General features: G+C 47.8%; 1 protein-coding gene across 1 annotated transcript in view; it reads right to left on the reverse strand.

Annotated features, from left to right (window-relative positions):
* Positions 1-18,291, reverse strand: part of DNMT1 (DNA methyltransferase 1) — a 50,006-nt gene that overhangs the window by 24,941 nt on the left and 6,774 nt on the right. Inside the window, exons 2-17 of the mRNA XM_056867127.1 lie at positions 18,093-18,135; positions 17,846-17,953; positions 16,675-16,954; positions 15,851-15,923; positions 14,756-14,849; positions 14,444-14,484; positions 11,616-11,667; positions 10,603-10,686; positions 10,398-10,507; positions 9,494-9,612; positions 7,177-7,269; positions 6,034-6,185; positions 5,293-5,480; positions 2,841-3,030; positions 898-995; positions 590-737 (exon numbers count right to left, since the gene is read on the reverse strand). Coding sequence (XP_056723105.1) covers positions 590-737; positions 898-995; positions 2,841-3,030; positions 5,293-5,480; positions 6,034-6,185; positions 7,177-7,269; positions 9,494-9,612; positions 10,398-10,507; positions 10,603-10,686; positions 11,616-11,667; positions 14,444-14,484; positions 14,756-14,849; positions 15,851-15,923; positions 16,675-16,954; positions 17,846-17,953; positions 18,093-18,135 — 1,873 coding nt within the window. The remainder of the gene's footprint in view (positions 1-589; positions 738-897; positions 996-2,840; positions 3,031-5,292; positions 5,481-6,033; positions 6,186-7,176; positions 7,270-9,493; positions 9,613-10,397; positions 10,508-10,602; positions 10,687-11,615; positions 11,668-14,443; positions 14,485-14,755; positions 14,850-15,850; positions 15,924-16,674; positions 16,955-17,845; positions 17,954-18,092; positions 18,136-18,291) is intronic.

An 18,291-nucleotide genomic window follows, 5' to 3' on the forward strand; every position in this document is an offset into this window, starting at 1 on the left:
TCCTCCCCATCACGACTTGGTTTTTTGGGAGGAGCTTGTGACTGGCCCAAAAGTCACCCAGCAAGTTTCCATGGCAGAGTGGAGATTCGAATTTGATTCTTCCAGATCCTACTCTGACACCCTGACCACTATGCCACACTGGCTCTCTTTAGCCCAATAAACAAAGAATTTAAAGCTGAGCTAAATATTATACAAAATGTTATTATAACTTATTGTAGAGTATGCACGCATTGAAAACCAGGCCCAAAACACATAGGCATCAAATTAAAATCACTAAATATCCAACAATGTTGATGATCTATAATAAATGCAAATGACCAATATAAAACCAAATGCGTTTCAGCCTACTCGGCTGAATGTTGAACCAGTGGAGTGAGTCTGATGCAACTCTTGCATTCTTCGATTCTTATCGTTACTGGTCTGGTGGTCATTCCAACATGCGTTAGATTACATTGTATAACATAGGTGTCAATCAGCTGCTGCATTCGAGAGATGTCCTTGCCACAAACAGCCACCTCAGAATGGAACCTCAAACACCTCCCTTTTCCAGTTCGCTGAATGCATGCTGTTTTCACCACAAGCAGCGTACCTTGACGGGATCCCCCACCCAGGAGATACGGCTCTTGTTTTGCTTCTTCTTCCTTCCTTGCAGCATCTTTTTGGGCGACGGCATTTCGGGTATGTTGTCGTCCACTTCCTCGTCTTCGTCGGCTTCTTTCACCGCCAAGTTGGGACATCTTAAAACAAAATGTAAAAATATGCCACGTCTGCAGAGGAGAACAGTCGCCTCGCCAGTTCGGTAACCCCCCACCAAAACCTTCTCAATTCCCATCCCCCCCCAAAACACCCACATTTTGAAGACAGACATCTGCAAATAAAATTTTAAAAAAGATTTACCTCCTCTGTAGGCACGCTTGCTTCGACTTCCCACTGCCACCAAACTTAATCATATCCTGACAAGCTTTGCATTTGCCGCACTCTGGCTGCTGGCAAACCTGGAAGGGGAAGAGGAAACAGGAGGTGATGTGAGGAGCAACTTCAGAAGGAAATTGGAGTCAGGAATGTGGCCGGTGTGCTTCAGGGGGCATGATGTATATTCAGCTGTAAAAGCAACTTGGTGAACTTTTAAATTAGGATTAGATGTTTAATTAGGATTAGATGCACTTGTATTATTGCAGATGTGGTTTTATTTTGATGTGAATCACCCTGAGCCTGGCCTTGGCTGGGGATACAGGGCAGTCTACAAATCTAAAAATAAACTTTTTTTAGTGCTAAATGGGAACTCACTGGCCACCCAGATACTAATCGATACCAAAACCTGCACCCTCGACCGCAAAGAGAAGGAGCCGCGAAGTATAAGACAAAGGGCAAGGTAAGCAGAAGCAGCAACCATTCTCTTTAGAGTGATGCAGTAGTCCTGGTAATAAAATGGGGGTGGGGGGGGGGAATGGTTGTTTAGGCAGTGTGATCTGTTCCATTAATTTAAACTAATAGAAAAGTGATTCCCCCTAAACATTAGGAAGAACTTCCTGACAGTGAGGGCTGTTCGATGGTGGAATGAGCTGCCTCGGAGGGTGGTGTCGTCCCCGTCTTTAAGCAGAGGCTAGATGGCCATCTGTTGGGAGTGCTTTGATTATGGGATCCTGCATGGCGTGGGGAGGGTATGGATCACTGGGGATGTAGGGGGAGGTAGTTGTTAATTTCCTGCCTTGTGCAGGGGGTTGGACTAGATGACCCTGGTGGTCCCTTCCAACTCTATGATTCTTGATTGTCCTTGGTATGCCAATAAAGGTACTGAAACTGAATTCTATGATTCTATGTTTTATGGAAGTTATTATTATTATTTATTGAGTTTATACCCCGCCCTCCCTGGTACTGTCGGGCTCAGGGCGGCTCCCAACAAAGTTCTGAAGGCAAGGGGACGTGTTTCAAGATCCTGCATCCTTTCCAGTTTGGGAGAGCTTCAGATGTCTAAAAAAATGTCTGGGGGTGTGACGGGAGAGGAGGGAGTCATTTGGAGAGCAGAAAATTGGACTCCTAAGAGAGGAGAGGTACTTGGAAAAGGGCATTTCCCAAACCGCTCCACCACCAGCTCTTTTTTGGCGAGTGGGTGGGAAGGGTGCCTCAGCATCAGATTTCCTGATGCTCCCTCCTCCTCGTTGGAGCAGAGATGCAAATCCAGCTCCTCAGAGCTACCTCCTCCCTCCCTGGTTAACCTGGTATCGACTCAGATACAGCCACAGGAAAAATGCTCAAAGCCTCTCTCTGCATAAGCAGAAGAGATGAAAAACTAAGAGAAGAGGCAAAAGGACCGTAACTGCCGCCTTCGAAGCAGATCGGCAAATCCAAGAGCCCTCTGAGTGCCCCCCCCCCAATTTGCATGCTTTGCTTTGAGAGATGTGAATTTGGAAAATGCATGAACAAACGTTTTAGCCAGGAACAGTACAGTGACAAATGAGTGAAGGGTAAGGAAGAAGAATTGGTTTTTATTCCCCAATTTTCTCTACCTTAAGAAGTCTCAAGTCGGTTTATAATCCCCTTCCCCTCCCCACAACAGGAACCTTGTGAGGTACGTGAGGCTGAGTTCGGAGAGAACTGTGCCTGGCCCAAGGTCACCCAGCTGGCTTCATGGAGGAGTGGGGGAATCAAACCCGGTCCTCCAGATTAGAGTCCACCGCTCTTAACCACTACACCACGCTGGCTCTCAAGGAGAACATGCTGGGGGAGGCCAAAAGCGGAAGTTGGGAAGCCACAGATAATGTTGGAGCTCTGCCCCTGAACACCAGCCCGCAGCGCACAGACATTCCTCAAGGGCTGCATGCGGGATACCCCTGCCCTACCTCGCAGACCCCGCAGCGCCTGCGCTTCATGGCGTTCTCCTTGTCTTCCTCCTTCTCGTTCTTCTCTATCTGCTCGGAGAAGAAGGTGTCGAAGATCAAGTAGACCATTTTGGTGGTGGTCGCCTTGGTGGGGCCTTTGTCCTTGTCGATCTTGGTAGGGTGCCGGATCGCCTGTCTCCTGGCCGCTCGCCTGGGTGGGGGGGAGGAATAAAAATCATAGAATTATAGAGTTGGAAGGGACCACCAGGGTCATCAAGTCCAACCCCCTGCACAATGCAGGAAATTCACAACTACCTCCCCCCCACAAACCCCCAGTGACCAGAAGATGCCAAGATGCCCTCCCTCTCATCATCTGGGTAAGGTCATAGAATCAGCATTGCTGACAGATGGCCATCTAACCTCTTAAAAACCACCAGGGAAGGAGAGCCCACCCCCTCCTGAGGAAGCCTGTTCCACTCAGGAACCGCTCTAACTGTTAGAAAATTCTTCCTAATGTCTAGACGGAAACTCTCGATTTAATTTCAACCTGTTGGTTCTGGTCCAACCTTCTGGAGCAACAGCAAACAACTCAGCATCATCCTCTATATTACAGTCCCTCAAGTACTTGAACATGGTTATCATATCCCCTATCAGTCTTCTCCTCTTCAGGCTAAACATACCCAGCTCCGTCAACCTTTCCTCATAGAACTTGGAAAAAGCAAGGAAAACCACCAAGCTCTCAGACTTCACACGCAGCCGAAGGACCGCCTGACCCCTTACGAACTTGCTCAGCCACTGCAGTCATACACGGAGGCCCTGCTTCGGACGACCCGCCTTCTGACACAAGTTGGGTGGCAACCTGAGAGAGGGCCTTCTCGTTCGTGGCACCAAAGGTCTGGCACCCCCTCCTCAGAGATGCTCGGCTGTCCCCTTCCGTTGCCGTCTTCCGCCAGCGGGTTTTTGTTTCGTTTCGTATTCCCTCAATGACCCCTTCTTCCTCACCAAAGTTTTTATGTTTCGTATGATATAACGTGATATAAAGTTTGTCTGCGGCCGAAGGCCATCACAATCCACCGTACAAAACATTAAAATAACATAAAATAACACTGAAATAACTTTAAAACAGTCTGACCCCCAAGAAGCTAGTATTTAAATACATTAAGTTCCCTGATTAAAAACAGCTTTACCTCGGATTTTCCTAGCTTCTAAAGCAAAGAGAAGTTTTGTATGTATTTTAACAGTTTTTAAAAAATTGTTTTAATGGTGCGTATAGGGCGTTAATTTTAATGATTTTTAAGATGCGATTTTTATCGTGTGTTTTAAACCATTAGCCGCCTTGGTGGCCCTTGTAAGGGAAGAACGGCGGGATACAAATGTTGTAAACAAACAAACAAACAAACACACACACACACACACACACACACACACACACGAATAGCCCTTCTTGGGCTCAAACACACAGCTGCATTCATTCTGTTCTTATGTGGATGAGGGAAATCGTGTTGGCCCTTTTTGGTGCAATCTGGCAAGCACTGCTTCAGGTGGTACACATCCAACGCACCGAAACCCTTGGGAATAACCTAGGGCTTATTCTTAGGGAGCTGACTTCATCTTGGCTCTTCAGATCATGGAACATCACCAAATCTTCCTCCATACAAATGTACTTCTTTTATTCATTTATACCCCGCTTTTCCTCCCAGTACAGACCCAAAGCAGCTTACATTGTTCTCCTCTCCTCCATTTTATCCTCACAACAGCCCTGTGAGGTAGTTTAGGCTGAGAGTGTGTGACTGGCCCCAGGTCACTCAGCGAGCTTCCATAGCAGAGTGGGGGGATTTGAACCTGGGTCTCCCAAATCCTAGTCCAGCACTCTAACCACTAATACCACGCTGGCTCTCTTCCACACAAGGAAATTCCCTGCATTCAGAAAGTTAGCATGTCAGTGAGCAGGGTTCTTACTCTCTTGGCATGGAGAGCCATTCCACCTTCCAAGCTGCCACTCACAGCCAGAACAAAGCAAAAACAATTTATACTACAGAGTGCAACAAAACCCCTGTTGGTCGGCCTCAAGATGAGCGTTTTCAGAAAGTCTGCCCAGTTCTCTGCGGGGCATCGGCTGCCAGTGTGGTGTAGTGGTTAAGAGTGGTGGTTGGGAGCGGTGGATTCTGATCTGGAGAACCGGGTTGGATTCCTCACTCCTCCACAGGAGCGGTGGTCTCTAATCTGGAGATCAGGGTTTGATTCCCCACTCTTACACATGAGCAGTGGACTCTAATCTGGTGGACTGGGTTGGTTCCCCACTCCTCCTTGTGAAGCCAGCTGGGTGACCTTGGGCTAGTCACATTCTCTTAGAGCTCTCTCAGCCCCACTTACCTCACAGGGTGTCTGTTGTGGGGAGGGAAAGGTGATTGTCAACCAATTTGATTCTGCCTTAAGTGGCAGAGAAGCACCAACTCTTATTCTTCTGCCCTACCTCTTCCCCAAAGTGACTCCGGCCAGCTTGATGAGGTCTCTCATGCAGGGGGTGATGAGGACGGGGGGCTCATCGCTGTCTCCCGCCTCATCGTAGCTCTCCACTTGCTCCACCACGAACTGCGCGTGCCGCAGGAGGGAGTCTTCTGTGAAGCGGTTGAAGTTCAGGCCAGCGGGAGGGACGGTCGTCTGAAGACAATTACAGGATGTAACGCCACATGCCTGTCTACAGCAGGGGCCCTTTCTGCGCCCGTGGGAACCTTTGTAATTCTGACACGGCACGGTGGGCGCAGCCACAACATGGCTGCCACGGGACCTGGAGCCGGCCACAAAATGGCGGCCACAACTTGCCTTCTGTGAAGATCCTTGTGGCAGCTGCCGCCAAAACATGTTTTAAAAATCTGCACCGCCAATCAAATCTCCAGTGGCCAATCGGAAGTATTGCGGGGCAAAAGACCTACCTGGCCCCACCCACTTCCTAAAAACATTTGGTGGGCGCCAGAAAAGGTTGCATGGCGCCCATGGGCACCCGTTGGGTACCCCTGCTGTACAGATTTAAGCATACGTCTCAGGAGGCACAGCTGTACAAGCTCTTAACGTGAGTGGAGATTGCCTGTGCTCTTAGACTTTCGGCTGCCCTGTGTTCAAAGGAGGGGTTCCTCAGCATTTTATTAAGGCTTCCTACCGCTTCAGCCAGCTTGGGGAAAATTTTTTTGAACAGTTTCTCCTCTGCCAAACTGACCTCGATCTTGTTCAGCAAATCCTCATAACTGACGTCGGGATTGTTCTGCAGGAACTCCACCACGATTTTGCTCATGTAGATTTTCTCCTGCATCAGCGCAAAGATGGGGGCGTACTCCTCGCTTGACTCCATCAGGATGTAATCTGCAAAAGCTAGAATGCAACGAAGAGGCGTGGGTCTAACAAACCGCGTGGGGTTCAAGCACACACTCGGCCTTAAACTGACATGCAAAGAGTTCACCACCTCGGAGCATGTGAACGGCCTTGGGAGTTGAGTGAAGGAGCACTACCGTCCATCCTAAATGTACTGTCTATCAACTGTACTTGGTGATCTGAGTTCAAATATGGGGTCCTCAACCTTTTTGAGCCTGTAAGCACCTTTGGGATTCTATCATGGGGAAGGGTGGGGCAGGAGTCCAAGCCAACCACAAAAAAGAAGAGTTGTTTTTTATACCCTGATGTTCTCTATCTTTTAAGGAGTCTCAATGTAGCTCACGATCGCCTACCTTTCCCCTCCCCACAACAGGCACCATGTGAGGTAGGTGAGGCTGAGAGAGTTCGGAGAGAACTGCAACTAGCCCAAGGTCCCCCAGCAGGCTTCATGTGGAGTGGGGAATCAAACCCAGTTCTCCAGATTAGAGCCCGCCGCTCTTAACCACTACACCATGCTGTGAGACAGAATAAAACCAACACTGTGGTGGCAGCCTCTGCTTGAAAAAATATTATTTTAATCTGCACACCCCATCAGATCTCCCAACGGCCAGTCATAAGCCCTGCTAGGCAGGAGCCCCACCTGGCCCCACCCACTTTCCCAAAAAACTTGGTACATGCCAAGAAAGGTGTGGGGGACCCCTGCTCTAGTATTATGAAAGGGAGAAAAATTCTCCCTATCCACTCTCTTCACATTAATTTCCACAAAGGGTTTACCCCTGACGGAATAATTTGGAAGGGTTCAGAACGGAAAATAATTCCAACACGACAGACTTCGTGAGAGTGTGAAATGGTGGGGCCAAAGATGTGAGAGGACCGACGTTTTATTCTGCGTGACTTAGCAGGGAGGCGGAGACACTCCGTCTAGAGACTCTATGAACTGCCACCCCAGGTCAAGGCGAATCGGTCCTCTGACATGCTCTGGTGGTCTTACCCGTGGTGAAGCCGATCAGGGCCTTCTCTCCTCCGTCGAAGCCGGTAATCCACCAGGCGTTGATGGGCCCCATCTTCTTGGCCCGGACACCACCTGAATCAAAGCAGCGGGAAGAGATCGACATAAATCCAGGCCTTCTTAGATGGCTCTCAGCAAACACTTGCTTTAAAAAAGACTCTGAATGGCCAGACTGGAATCAAACAGTACAATAAGACCGATTGTAGTGATAACAGAACCATTCTGACTTTTCCTCGCAAGATCTTTGCTTCCCCTGCAGAGCTGAAAGTTCAAGTGGGCTGCAAACAAATTTTTCTTTTTCTGCTAATTCTCCCTTATCCACACTGGGACCTTTCTTGGGAAAACCTCAAGTATTGTATTAATGGAGGCGATCAGGAAGACCCCCACACAGAATGCGCAAAACAGAAACGTTCAGGAGCTAATTTTTATGAAGGGAAGAAGAGTTAGTTTTTATGCCCCGCTTTTCTCTAACTTTTCTCTAGTCTCAAAGCGGCTCACAATCACCTTCCCTTCCTCACAACGAACACCTTGTGAGGGAGGTGAGGCTGAGAGTTCGGAGAGAACTGTGACTGGCCCAAGGTCACCCAGCAGGTTTCATGCGGAGGAATGAGGAATCAAACCCAGTTCTCCAGATCAGAGTCCACCACTCTTAACCACTACACCACGCTGTAGTAGAATCTAACTGCAGTAGAACAATTCAGGAGGGTGCTTTTATAACGGAGAGGATTGCAGTCTCCTGTAATATTTACTGTATGTACCACCCTTCCTTTTACTGCACCGTCATCCACTTTGTATGCTACGATACATCATGCCTTAAACAGATGTTTATTCACACTGTCTTATAGTTCTGTAATCCCAGTCCCATTGGATGTCTTGTGGAGTTTGACTGAATGGCTTTTTAGAATTTGTAGTCCGTCCTGAACCTCAGCAAGAAAGGAGGATTACAAATGAAGTAGATAAATAAAATTGGCCTTTCCATTTGAAACAACCATCGATATAGGAACACCGTTCTTTTGAAATATTGTCGAAGGCTTTCACGGTTAGAGTTCATTGGTTCTTGTAGGTTATCCGGGCTGTGTAACCGTGGTCTTGGTATTTTCTTTCCTGATGTTTCGCCAGCAGCTGTGGCAGGCATCTTCAGAGGAGTAACACTGAAGGACAGTGTCTCTCAGTGTCAAGTGTGTAGGAAGAGTAATATATAGTCAGAAAGTGTCAACTGTGTAGGAAGAGTAATATATAGTCTGACTATATATTACTCTTCCTACACACTTGACACTGAGAGACACTGTCCTTCAGTGTTACTCCTCTGAAGATGCCTGCCACAGCTGCTGGCGAAACGTTAGGAAAGAAAATACCAAGACCACGATTACACAGCCCGGATAACCTACAAGAACCACTGTTCTTTTGGTTTTCTTGTGCAAGGCGTGAAGCTTCCTAGTTCTCAGATCGCCCTTCCAGCCATCCATTATTTTAAACCCTCATTTTACCCCATCTTTCGAAACTAGAAGGGTAAACTTTTTTTAATGTGCCACGCAGATGAAGGTACAGCAATTCAGAACTGGCATTCGGTTTTCTAAGCAGAGTGAACACGGCTCTCTACTGCAGTCTGCAGCTTCAAAGTCTCTAGCTCCTAATTTTCAACCCATTGCTATCTTGTGCACATGCCAGTAAACCATCCTGCTTACACATGACTAGTATTCATATTGACTAGTAGCCATGGATAGCCCTCTTCTCTGTGAACATGTCCACTCCTCTCTTCAATACTTCAAGGAAGGGTGGGGACATAAGAAAAGCCCTGCTGGCTCAGACCCAGGCCCATCAAGTCCAGCAGTCTGTTCCCACATTGGCCAACCAGGTGTCTCTAGGAAGCCCACAAACAAGATGACTGCAGCAGCATTATCCTGCCTGTGTTCCAAAACACCTAGTAGTATAGGCATGCTCCTCTGATCCTGGAGAGAATAGGTCGTTCTCAAGGGGGTCCCCCTTTGTCGGGGAGCATCTTCCAAGAAATACAAATCTGAGATCTACCACCGTTAGTCCTCTGGGCAATCTTAGAAATGTGTCACCCATTGGTTGCATGAACTGGCACAGTCATGATTAATACCTATTCTCTACGGTATCAGAGGGACAGGCCTATTATATTAGGTGCATTGGAGCACGGGCAGGATAATGCTGCTGCAGTCGTCTTGCTTGTGGGGCTTCCTAGAGGCACCTGATTGGCCTCTGTGTGAACAGCCTGCTGGGCTTGATGGGCCTGGTGTGAGCCACATGGCCTTTCTTATGTTATGACCGCACTTACCGTCCAGGCAGGGGTTATCATCGTAAATGGGCTTCACGGCGCCGCTGAAGTAGAGTTCGATATTCCGCTCTATGAGGCCGGTATCAAACGGGCACAGGTGACCTTTGCGGTCGTAAACGCTGTTTGGAGAAGGAGACAGTTGAGGGGTCTCTGAACGGCTGCAAAGTTGTTTCCCCCAGCCCCAGCAGGCTTGACACAACCGGTAACAGTCACCACCAGGACTCCGACATGGCAAAGGTATACAGGGCCAGCCCCAGGTTTTTTGGCACCCTTGGTGAACTATGACTTTGATGCCTCCCCCTTTCACCATACACATACAAACATAATGTATCAGCAGCTGGCTCGTTCCAAGAGCTGCAAACCTAAGCACGCTAACCTGGGAGGAACCATAGTGGGACTTGCTTCTGAATAGGTATGTGTAAGAGGAATGCTGGTTTACCTCCTTCTCTACCCTGCACCCCCAGGGCTGCCCGTGGCCCCCAAACCCTTTTGGTGCCCCTTCCCAGCTCTGGTGTCCAGGTTTGCCTAAGGCAGGGTTTCCCACTGCGAAGCTCATGGGCGCCTCAGCACCCGCCCACACCTTTTCGGGTGCCTGCCAAGTGCTTTTAGAAGTGGGTGGGGCCATGTAGGGCTTTTGCCTGCCAAGGCTTCTTATTGAATATTGGAGATTTGATTGGCTGTGCAGATTTTGTTTAAAATGTTGCTTTGGCAGCAGCTGGTACCACAACACAAGGATCTTCACTGTGTGACTGAAGGTAAGCCAGGGCAGGCATTATGTAGCTGGCTTCATTTCCCATAGCAGCTATTTTGTGACTGCGCCCCCCCCCCCACTGTGCCGGAATTACAAAGGTGCCCGCAGGGTCAAAGAGACTGGTCCCTACTGCCTGATAGTGAGTCAGCTCACCTGAAGGACGTCACTTTGTGCTGGGGCAGGTCGTCATAACTCTCAAACCCGTCCTCGTTGGCATCAAAGATGGACAAGCGCTCGTCCGTCAGCATCTCTGGCTCATCCAGCTGGGAAGAGAGAAGACGTTGCGCGTTGGCTTCTGAGACGGAACGGGCAAAGGCAGGATTCTTGCCCCATGCTGCATCTTTGGCAGGATACTTACTGCATCGTCAGGATCCCCCTGGAAGAACTTGAGGTCGGGGTCATCCAGGTATTGCCTGCAGTCAGCACACTTGGGAGGCGTGGTCTGGAAGGGCAAGGCATTAAGAGTCAACCATGCCGTTTGTCCAGGACTGCACATTGTACCAAAAACGTTTGACGAGTCGGAAAGCCTGTAGCTATTATTCTATCGTAGTCCAGCAGGCTAAAATTTACACAGCGCTGTCTCTCAAGAAAGATTAAATATCCAGGAACGCCATAAGCAGCAAGAGATTTTCCCAAGTATTTCACAAGATCAGCACACCATCGTCTAGAGCAAAGCATCTTAAGCTGTGGGTCACGTGACCCCATATGGGGTTGTATAACTGAATGTGGGGGTCGCGAAAAATTTGGCAAGAGTAAATGGTAAAATGATATGTATATCAAACAATTGCTTTAAAATAAATTTCTTTATGATTTATTATCAGTAAATGTTTGATTTGTATATCTATTTTATATACCAATACACACAGGGTTGCATAAACATTTCTTGGGAGAAGAGGGGATCTGGGAAAAGTTTAAGAAGCCCTGGTCTAGAGAAGGGGTGTCAAACATACGGCCCGCAGGCCGGATCTGGCCCCTTGAGAGCTTTTATCTGGCCCGTGAGCCAACCACCTCCCCCAGTCCCGAAACTTGAACATATGACACTGTCATACTGAATCAGACCATTGGTCCATCAAAGTCAGCATTGCCTACTCAGACTGGCAGCAGCTCTCCAGGGTCTCAGGCAGGGGTCTTTCATATCACCTACTGTCTGGTCCTTTTAACTGGAGATGCCAGGGATCAAACCCTGGACCTTCCGCATGCCAAGCAGATGCTCTACCACTGAGCCACGGCCCCTCCTTGAGACGCTTGGAGAAGAGTATGCCTTGAACACACAATATCGCTACTCAGTTGGAATAGTAATGTGCTAGATCATTCATCTGCCGCTCTGAATGGTTTTTTTTTTTAAAGCCAAGTAAAAAATGTACTACTTACTTTAACGGGCGGTACAATTTTAACCTGACTAGCTTCTTCTTTGACTTCAGACCTGGGCAGAAACACAAAAGACAGACAGATTGCAGGGTCGTCAGAAGATTAAGCACGGATCATGTCCCAAAAAGAGAGATTCTGAAATACCAACGAAGCAGTTCAACTTCAACATCTGCCACACCTCCCGATGTTAAAGAACAAACAAACAAGAACAACATTTCATAATTAAGGAGGCAAGCTGCCCAAATAGCCAGATTCTGACCATTTCACATCCTGGCTCAGCTGTTTCCACCACAAGGCCGGCATGCTCCATTTTGGTATAATTTTATGCTGTGTTTGAAGAAGAAGAGTTGGTTTTATATGCTGACTTTCTCTACCACTTAAGGGAAATGCAAACCGGCTTACAATCACCTTCCCTTCCCCTCCCCACAACAGATACCCTGGGAGGTAGGAGTGGCTGAGAGAGCTCTAACAGAGCTGTAACTTGCCCAAGGTCACCCAGCTGGCTTCATGTGTTGGGGTGGGGAAACAAATCCAGTTCACTAGATTAGCCTCCGCTGCTCATGTGGAGGAGTGGGGAATCCAACCTGGTTCTCCAGTTCTGAGTCCACCGCTCCAAACCACCGCTCTTAACCACTACACCACGCTGGCTCTCCTCGTCTGATCTCAGAAGCTAAGCAGAGTCCGCTCTGGCCATTATTTGGAAGGGAGACCACCAAGGAATACCAGGGTCACGAAGCAGAGGCAGGCAATGGCAAACCACCTCTGAATGTCTCTTGCCTTGAAAACCCTACTGGGTCGCCACAGGTCATAAAGGCAAGACAATCTACAGCAGGGGTGTCAAACAGGCGGCCCGCGGGCCAGAAGCGGCTCCATTGAAATACATTACAGCACAAAAAAGTTGCAAAGAAAATGCGGACTGGATTTTCCATTAAAGTCTCTGGGCCCAAATAGGCTACTCTGGGACTAGGATGTCAGGTCGCAGAGTGGAATGACAACCTCTGGGTAGCAAAAGAGTTCTGAGACTGGAATGACAGCCCCCAAGTGGAATGACAGCACCTAGGAGTAGCAGAAGTGATCTGTGACTAGAATGACAGGTCAGGAGTGGAATTACAGCCACTGGGAGTAGCAGAAGTGTTCTGGGACTGGAATGACAGGTTGCAGAGTGGAATGACAGCCCCTTGAAGTAGCAGAAGTGTTCTGGGACTGGAATGACAGTCCTAGAATGATTCACAGTGGGTAGCCGTGTTAGTCTGTTTGCAGTAGTCAAAAAGGGCAAGAGTCCAGTAGCACCTAAAAGACTAACAAAAATATTTTCTGGTAGGGTATGAGCTTTCGTGAAGTGAGCTGTGGCTCACGAAAGCTCATACCCTACCAGAAAATATTTTTGTTAGTCTTTAAGGTGCTACTGGACTCTTGCCCTTTTTGAGTCCTAGAATGCTTCCTGCTACTCCCACAGGCTGTCATTCCACTCTGCGACATGTCATTCCATTCCCAGAGCACAAATTCTGTTCCCAGGCAGCCACCCCCCAGTCCAGATCAAATTTAATGCCAGGGATTTAATGCCAGGTACCAGAGATATAAACTGTACAGAAGACCCAGGCAAAGCCAATTAATGATATTATTTTTTACTTAAAATACAAACATGCTTAAACCAATAACACAAATAATATCATTAATTGACTTTGCCTCTGTCTTCTATGAAGTTCGTATCTATGGAACCTGGCACTACATTTTATGGTATGTGTGTGTGTGTGTGTGTGTGTGTGTGTGTGTGTGTATGTATGTATGTATTTGGTACACATGACCTGGCCCAACCTATTGACATTTATGTCATATCTGGCCCTCATAAGAAATGAGTTTGACACCCCTGATCTACAGTATTATGTAATGCTAATTCCTGTGTGTGCTATGTACACATTCAATATATTTTATTGTATGTTTATTGTTTAAATGTGGGTGTGTATTTAAAAAATGTACATTTATTGTGGTGTAGTAGTTAAGAGCGGTGGTTTGGAGCAGCAGAATCTGATCTGGAGAACCGGGTTTGTTTCCCCACTTCTACACATGAAGCCAGCTGGGTGACCTTGGACATGTTATAGCTCTCTTAGAGCTCTCTCAGCCCCACCTACCTCACAGGGTATCCGTTGTGGGCAGGGAAAGGGAAGGTGATTGTAAGCCGGTTTGAGTCTCCCTTAAGTGGCAGAGAAAGTCGGCATATAAAAACCAACTCTTCTTCTTCTTATAAATGTGATCCATTTTGTTCACTATATAATATACACATGAACGCATGAAGCTGCCTTATCCTGAATCAGACCCTTGGTCCATCAAAGTCAGTATTGTCTACTCAGACTGGCAGCGGCTCTCCAGGGTCTCAGGTGGAGGTCTTTCACATCACCTACTTGCCTGGTCCCTTTAACTGGAGATGCCAGGGATTGAACCTGGGCCCTTCTGCATGCCAAGCAGAGGCTCTACCACTGAGCCACAGCCCCTCCCCTCCTTTCTACTGAATACCTTATGTTATAAACTTTTACTCAATATCAGAAGAAGTGAGCTTTGACTCTTGAAGGTCATCCCCTACCAAAATTTTTGTTAGTCTTTAAGGTGCTACTGGACTCTGGCTCTTTTCTACTGCTATCAATATCTGTGCTGCTATAGCCCTACTGTGCTGCTATAGCCCTATTTTGACTGTCAGACACCAGTTTTTCTTCAGGCTGCAAAGGAGAACACCCTGTTAAGAAATGTTTGTTTTGTGCATTGCTACGAATTACTGGCATGTTTCCCAGGAAGGTATGGCAGTGGAGAGAGAAAGCGCCATTGCCAACTGCACTTACCCTTCTGTGTTTTCCATTTTGATTCTTTTCTCATCTTGGTCCTTTGAAAGGGAAATGAAAGAGAAGCCACATTGAGAAGGCAGCAATTTTTTTCAAATTAAACAGATAAATATAATAAGGTACAGGCGTGACTCTAGTAGATGGGATGTAGCCATCTTCCCCCAGGGCCAAAACTGCACTACCAAAATACGATTTGCATTATCGATCGCTCTGAAGGATCCAAGCTGTGTGTCTGTGTATTTCAAGAACTTGAAATAACCGATTCAAATTGTTTTCTTTCTTTGCGCGCGTGTGTGTGATAAGGGCTCCTACCTTCTCTCCAGACTCCTCCTCCTCTTCCTCTGGTTCTACGTTCATTTCATGTTTCACTTCTCCGTTCACCTCTTCTGATTTTCGTTTCGTGGAACTGTCACGATTGACCACAAAATGGATAGCAAAAAAAAAGAAAAACAAAAAAAAAGAAGTCAACATAGCAAAACGTTTTTGGTAATCATTTGTATGAGGGAACACATCAAGCTGCCTTATACTGAAAGAGAAAGTCAGCATATAAAAACCAACTCTTCCTCTTCTTCTTATAAATGTGACCCATTTTGTTCACTATATAATATACATATAATATACACATGAACGCATGAAGCTGCCTTATCCTGAATCAGACTCTTGGTCCATCAAAGTCAGTACTGTCTACTCAGACCGGCAGCGGCTCTCCAGGGTCTCAGGCGGGGGTCTTTCCCATCACCTACCTGCCTGGTCCCTTTCCTGGTGCCCGCCAGGTGCTTTTAGGAAGTGGGTGGGGCTAGGTGGGCCTTGTGCTGTCCAATGCAACTTCTGCCTGAAATGTTCAAGTGATGCATCGCCTCACTCCCTGCCATTTTGTGGCTGGCTCCACCTCCTGGGGGCAGCCCTTTGGTGACTGTGCCCACTGCCCTGTGTCAGCATGCCAAATGTCCCCACAGGATCAAAAAGATTGGGGACCCCTGACTGGAGATGCCAGGGATTGAACCTGGGACCTCCTGCATGCCAAGCAGATGCTCTGCCACTCAGCCACAGCCCCTCTCCTACTGAATCAGACCCTTGGAGGGTGGGCTCTGTGGCATTATACCCTGCCAGGGTCCGTCCGCTGCCCAAATCCTGCCCTCCCCAGGCTTCACCCCCCAAATCTCCAGGAATTTCCCTAAACAAGTTGGCTACCCTGTTGCTTGCCACAGCCCCATCTGGACCCTGTGGTGCTGACGGCCAGTCCAGCGCTCAGATCTTAGGTTTCCCCACTTCAGCATAACCCGCAGATAGACAAGCACAAGAAATAAGAAAGATGCAGGGCTGATAAAGCACGAGGTAGAAGCAACACAAAAAGAAATCCCTGCAAAAAAGCAGACGCGCCAAGTTTACACACATCTCCCTACTCACCCTTTGGAAAACATAGCCACAATGGTGGGCTGCTTCCCAGAACTGCGGGTGATCCTTGAACTGCCGGGGGATTCTGCATGTCAAAAACCACACAAAAAAGTTGCTGTTAATATACATTGTTGTGGTTATGTCCATTTTTACAATGCGTGAAATGAGGAGCAGTTGAAATGCTTAGGGCTGCTTAGCTTGGAAAGAAGGCGGTTCAGGGGAGACATGATAGAGGTCTATAAAATTATGCATGGTATGGAGAGAGTGGACAGGGAGAAGCTTTTCTCCCTCTCTCATAATACTAGAAAGTGGGGTTGTCTGCCGAAGCTGGAGAGGGTAAGAGATTCGAAACTGATAAAAGGAAGTATTTCTTCACACAACGCAGAGTTCAGTGGTGGAACTCCCTGCCCCAGGATGTGGTGATGGCTGCCAACTTGGAAGGCTTTAAGAGGGGAGTGGACATGTTCATGGAGGAGAGGGCTATCCATGGCTACTAGTCCAAATGGATACTAGTCATGATGCATACATACTCTCTCCAGGATCAGGTGAGCATGTCTGTTATATTAGGTGCTGTGGAACACAGGCAGGATGGTGCTGCTGCAGTTGTCTTGCTTGTGGGCTTCCTAGAGGGACCTGGTTGGCCACTGTATGGACAGACTGCTGGACTTGATGGGCCTTGGTCTGATCCAGCAGGGCTTTCCTTATGTTCTTAAGCCAACAGCTCTTATTTCCAGAAAGGCCAGTGGCCTGGTACTTTGGAATAAAGCACCAGCTAGAAGAAAAGAACGGTGAGCAGAGATCAGGACCTCCCCAACAGCCCCCAAATTGCAGCTTACTTCTGTTCTCGCTGCTGGACTTGCTCCTCCGACCCCGACGGGCTTTCGACACGGTCGGCGAGGACAGCGTGGTCGAGGAGGACGAAGATGAGGCTGCCTCTTCAGTCTCCATGGGGGTATCCTCTATTCCCTTGCGGCACGGCCTCTCGGATTCCTCGTCGCTGCCACAGGTGCCATTTTCTGTGTGGCCGTTGGGCTTCTGGCTGAGTTCCGGGGCGTCTCCATTCCCCAAAGACAGTTCTTCGGGGAGCAGGGCTTTGACTTGGGCCAAGTACCGCTCCTGGAGGAGGAGGGGGAAGAGGAACAAAATGAGTCTATGTCCTCATGGGGTATGTCTATATTCTTTTAAGTTATTTATAGTCCGCCTTTCTCACTGGGAAATCAAGGAGGATTACACAGAATAAATCAATATAATCAACAGAGTGGGATGTCCAATCGACGACGCAATATTATTTGTAGAAAAATGGAAACCAAACAGAGGTAGAAGAAGAAAAAGAGTTGTTTTTTATATGCCGACTTTCTCTACCACTGAAGAGAGAATCAAACCAGCTTACAATCCCCTTCCCTTCCCCTCCCCACAACAGACACCCTGTGAGGGAGGTGGAGCTGAGAGAGCTGTGACTAGCCCAAGGTCACCCAGCTGGCTTTGTGTGTAGGAGTGGGGAATCAAACCCAGTTCACCAGATTAGCCTCCGCCGCTCCAAACCACCGCTCTTAACCACTACACCATGCCGGTGAAGCGCAACATTAGTATTAAACATGACACATGAATTGAAACCAAAAATTACATAGTAGGAATCTATTACCAGCAACAGACAGTATGAACTATATACAGTGGTATACAGTTTACAGTCCCAAACCTTTAACCCAAGATTCTTTCTGAACTGTACTATTACAGTGCAGGAATTTAGTTTTCAATTTGGGAAACTTTTCAGATAAAAGGGTGAGGAAGTGTACTCTGCAAAAAAAAAAAATGCAGGCTGAGCAGGGAGAAAACCAGACGACTATAAAAGAAGGTGGAGCACAGCTCTATTTTCACCCAGTAATAATTAGGGGTTGCTGGCGGGAGGGGCATAATGCAGGCAGAGGAAATCTACTGAACGGCAGAAGAACAGAGCGGGGCTGGGAGGAGAGAAAGAGGGAAATCAGCTCCAGCCCGACAGTAATTCACCTCCGAAAGTTCCTCTTGGTGCAGCTTGGTCTCCAGATCTTTCAGCTGATTCTGAACATCCACTCGTAAGAAGCCGTGCATCAGGCTGAGCTTTTCTTTGAGGCACTCCTGAAGGCAAAAGATGGAACCATTTTACACACCTGGAAACAAAATACATGAAGACGCTTCTCACGGGATGGATGCATGGAGGGGGGAGGGTAATGACAAATGTCCCCCCCCCCGAACAAAACGCCTTTTACACACTCACCCGTTCGCTGAGACCATCTTCACTCCTCTCCAGGTCTTTCAGCCTGTTTAAAAACCAAACAACCAGAATACATCGTTACAGAATATTGTCTTTCTTAGAAGAAGGAGAAGGAGGAGGAAGAAGAGTTGGTTTTTATATGCTGACTTTCTCTACCACTTAAGGGAGAATCAAACCGGCTGACAATCCCCTTCCCTCCCCC

This window comes from Euleptes europaea, chromosome 1 (assembly GCF_029931775.1).
Source record: "Euleptes europaea isolate rEulEur1 chromosome 1, rEulEur1.hap1, whole genome shotgun sequence".
NCBI classification, from domain to species: domain Eukaryota; kingdom Metazoa; phylum Chordata; class Lepidosauria; order Squamata; family Sphaerodactylidae; genus Euleptes; species Euleptes europaea.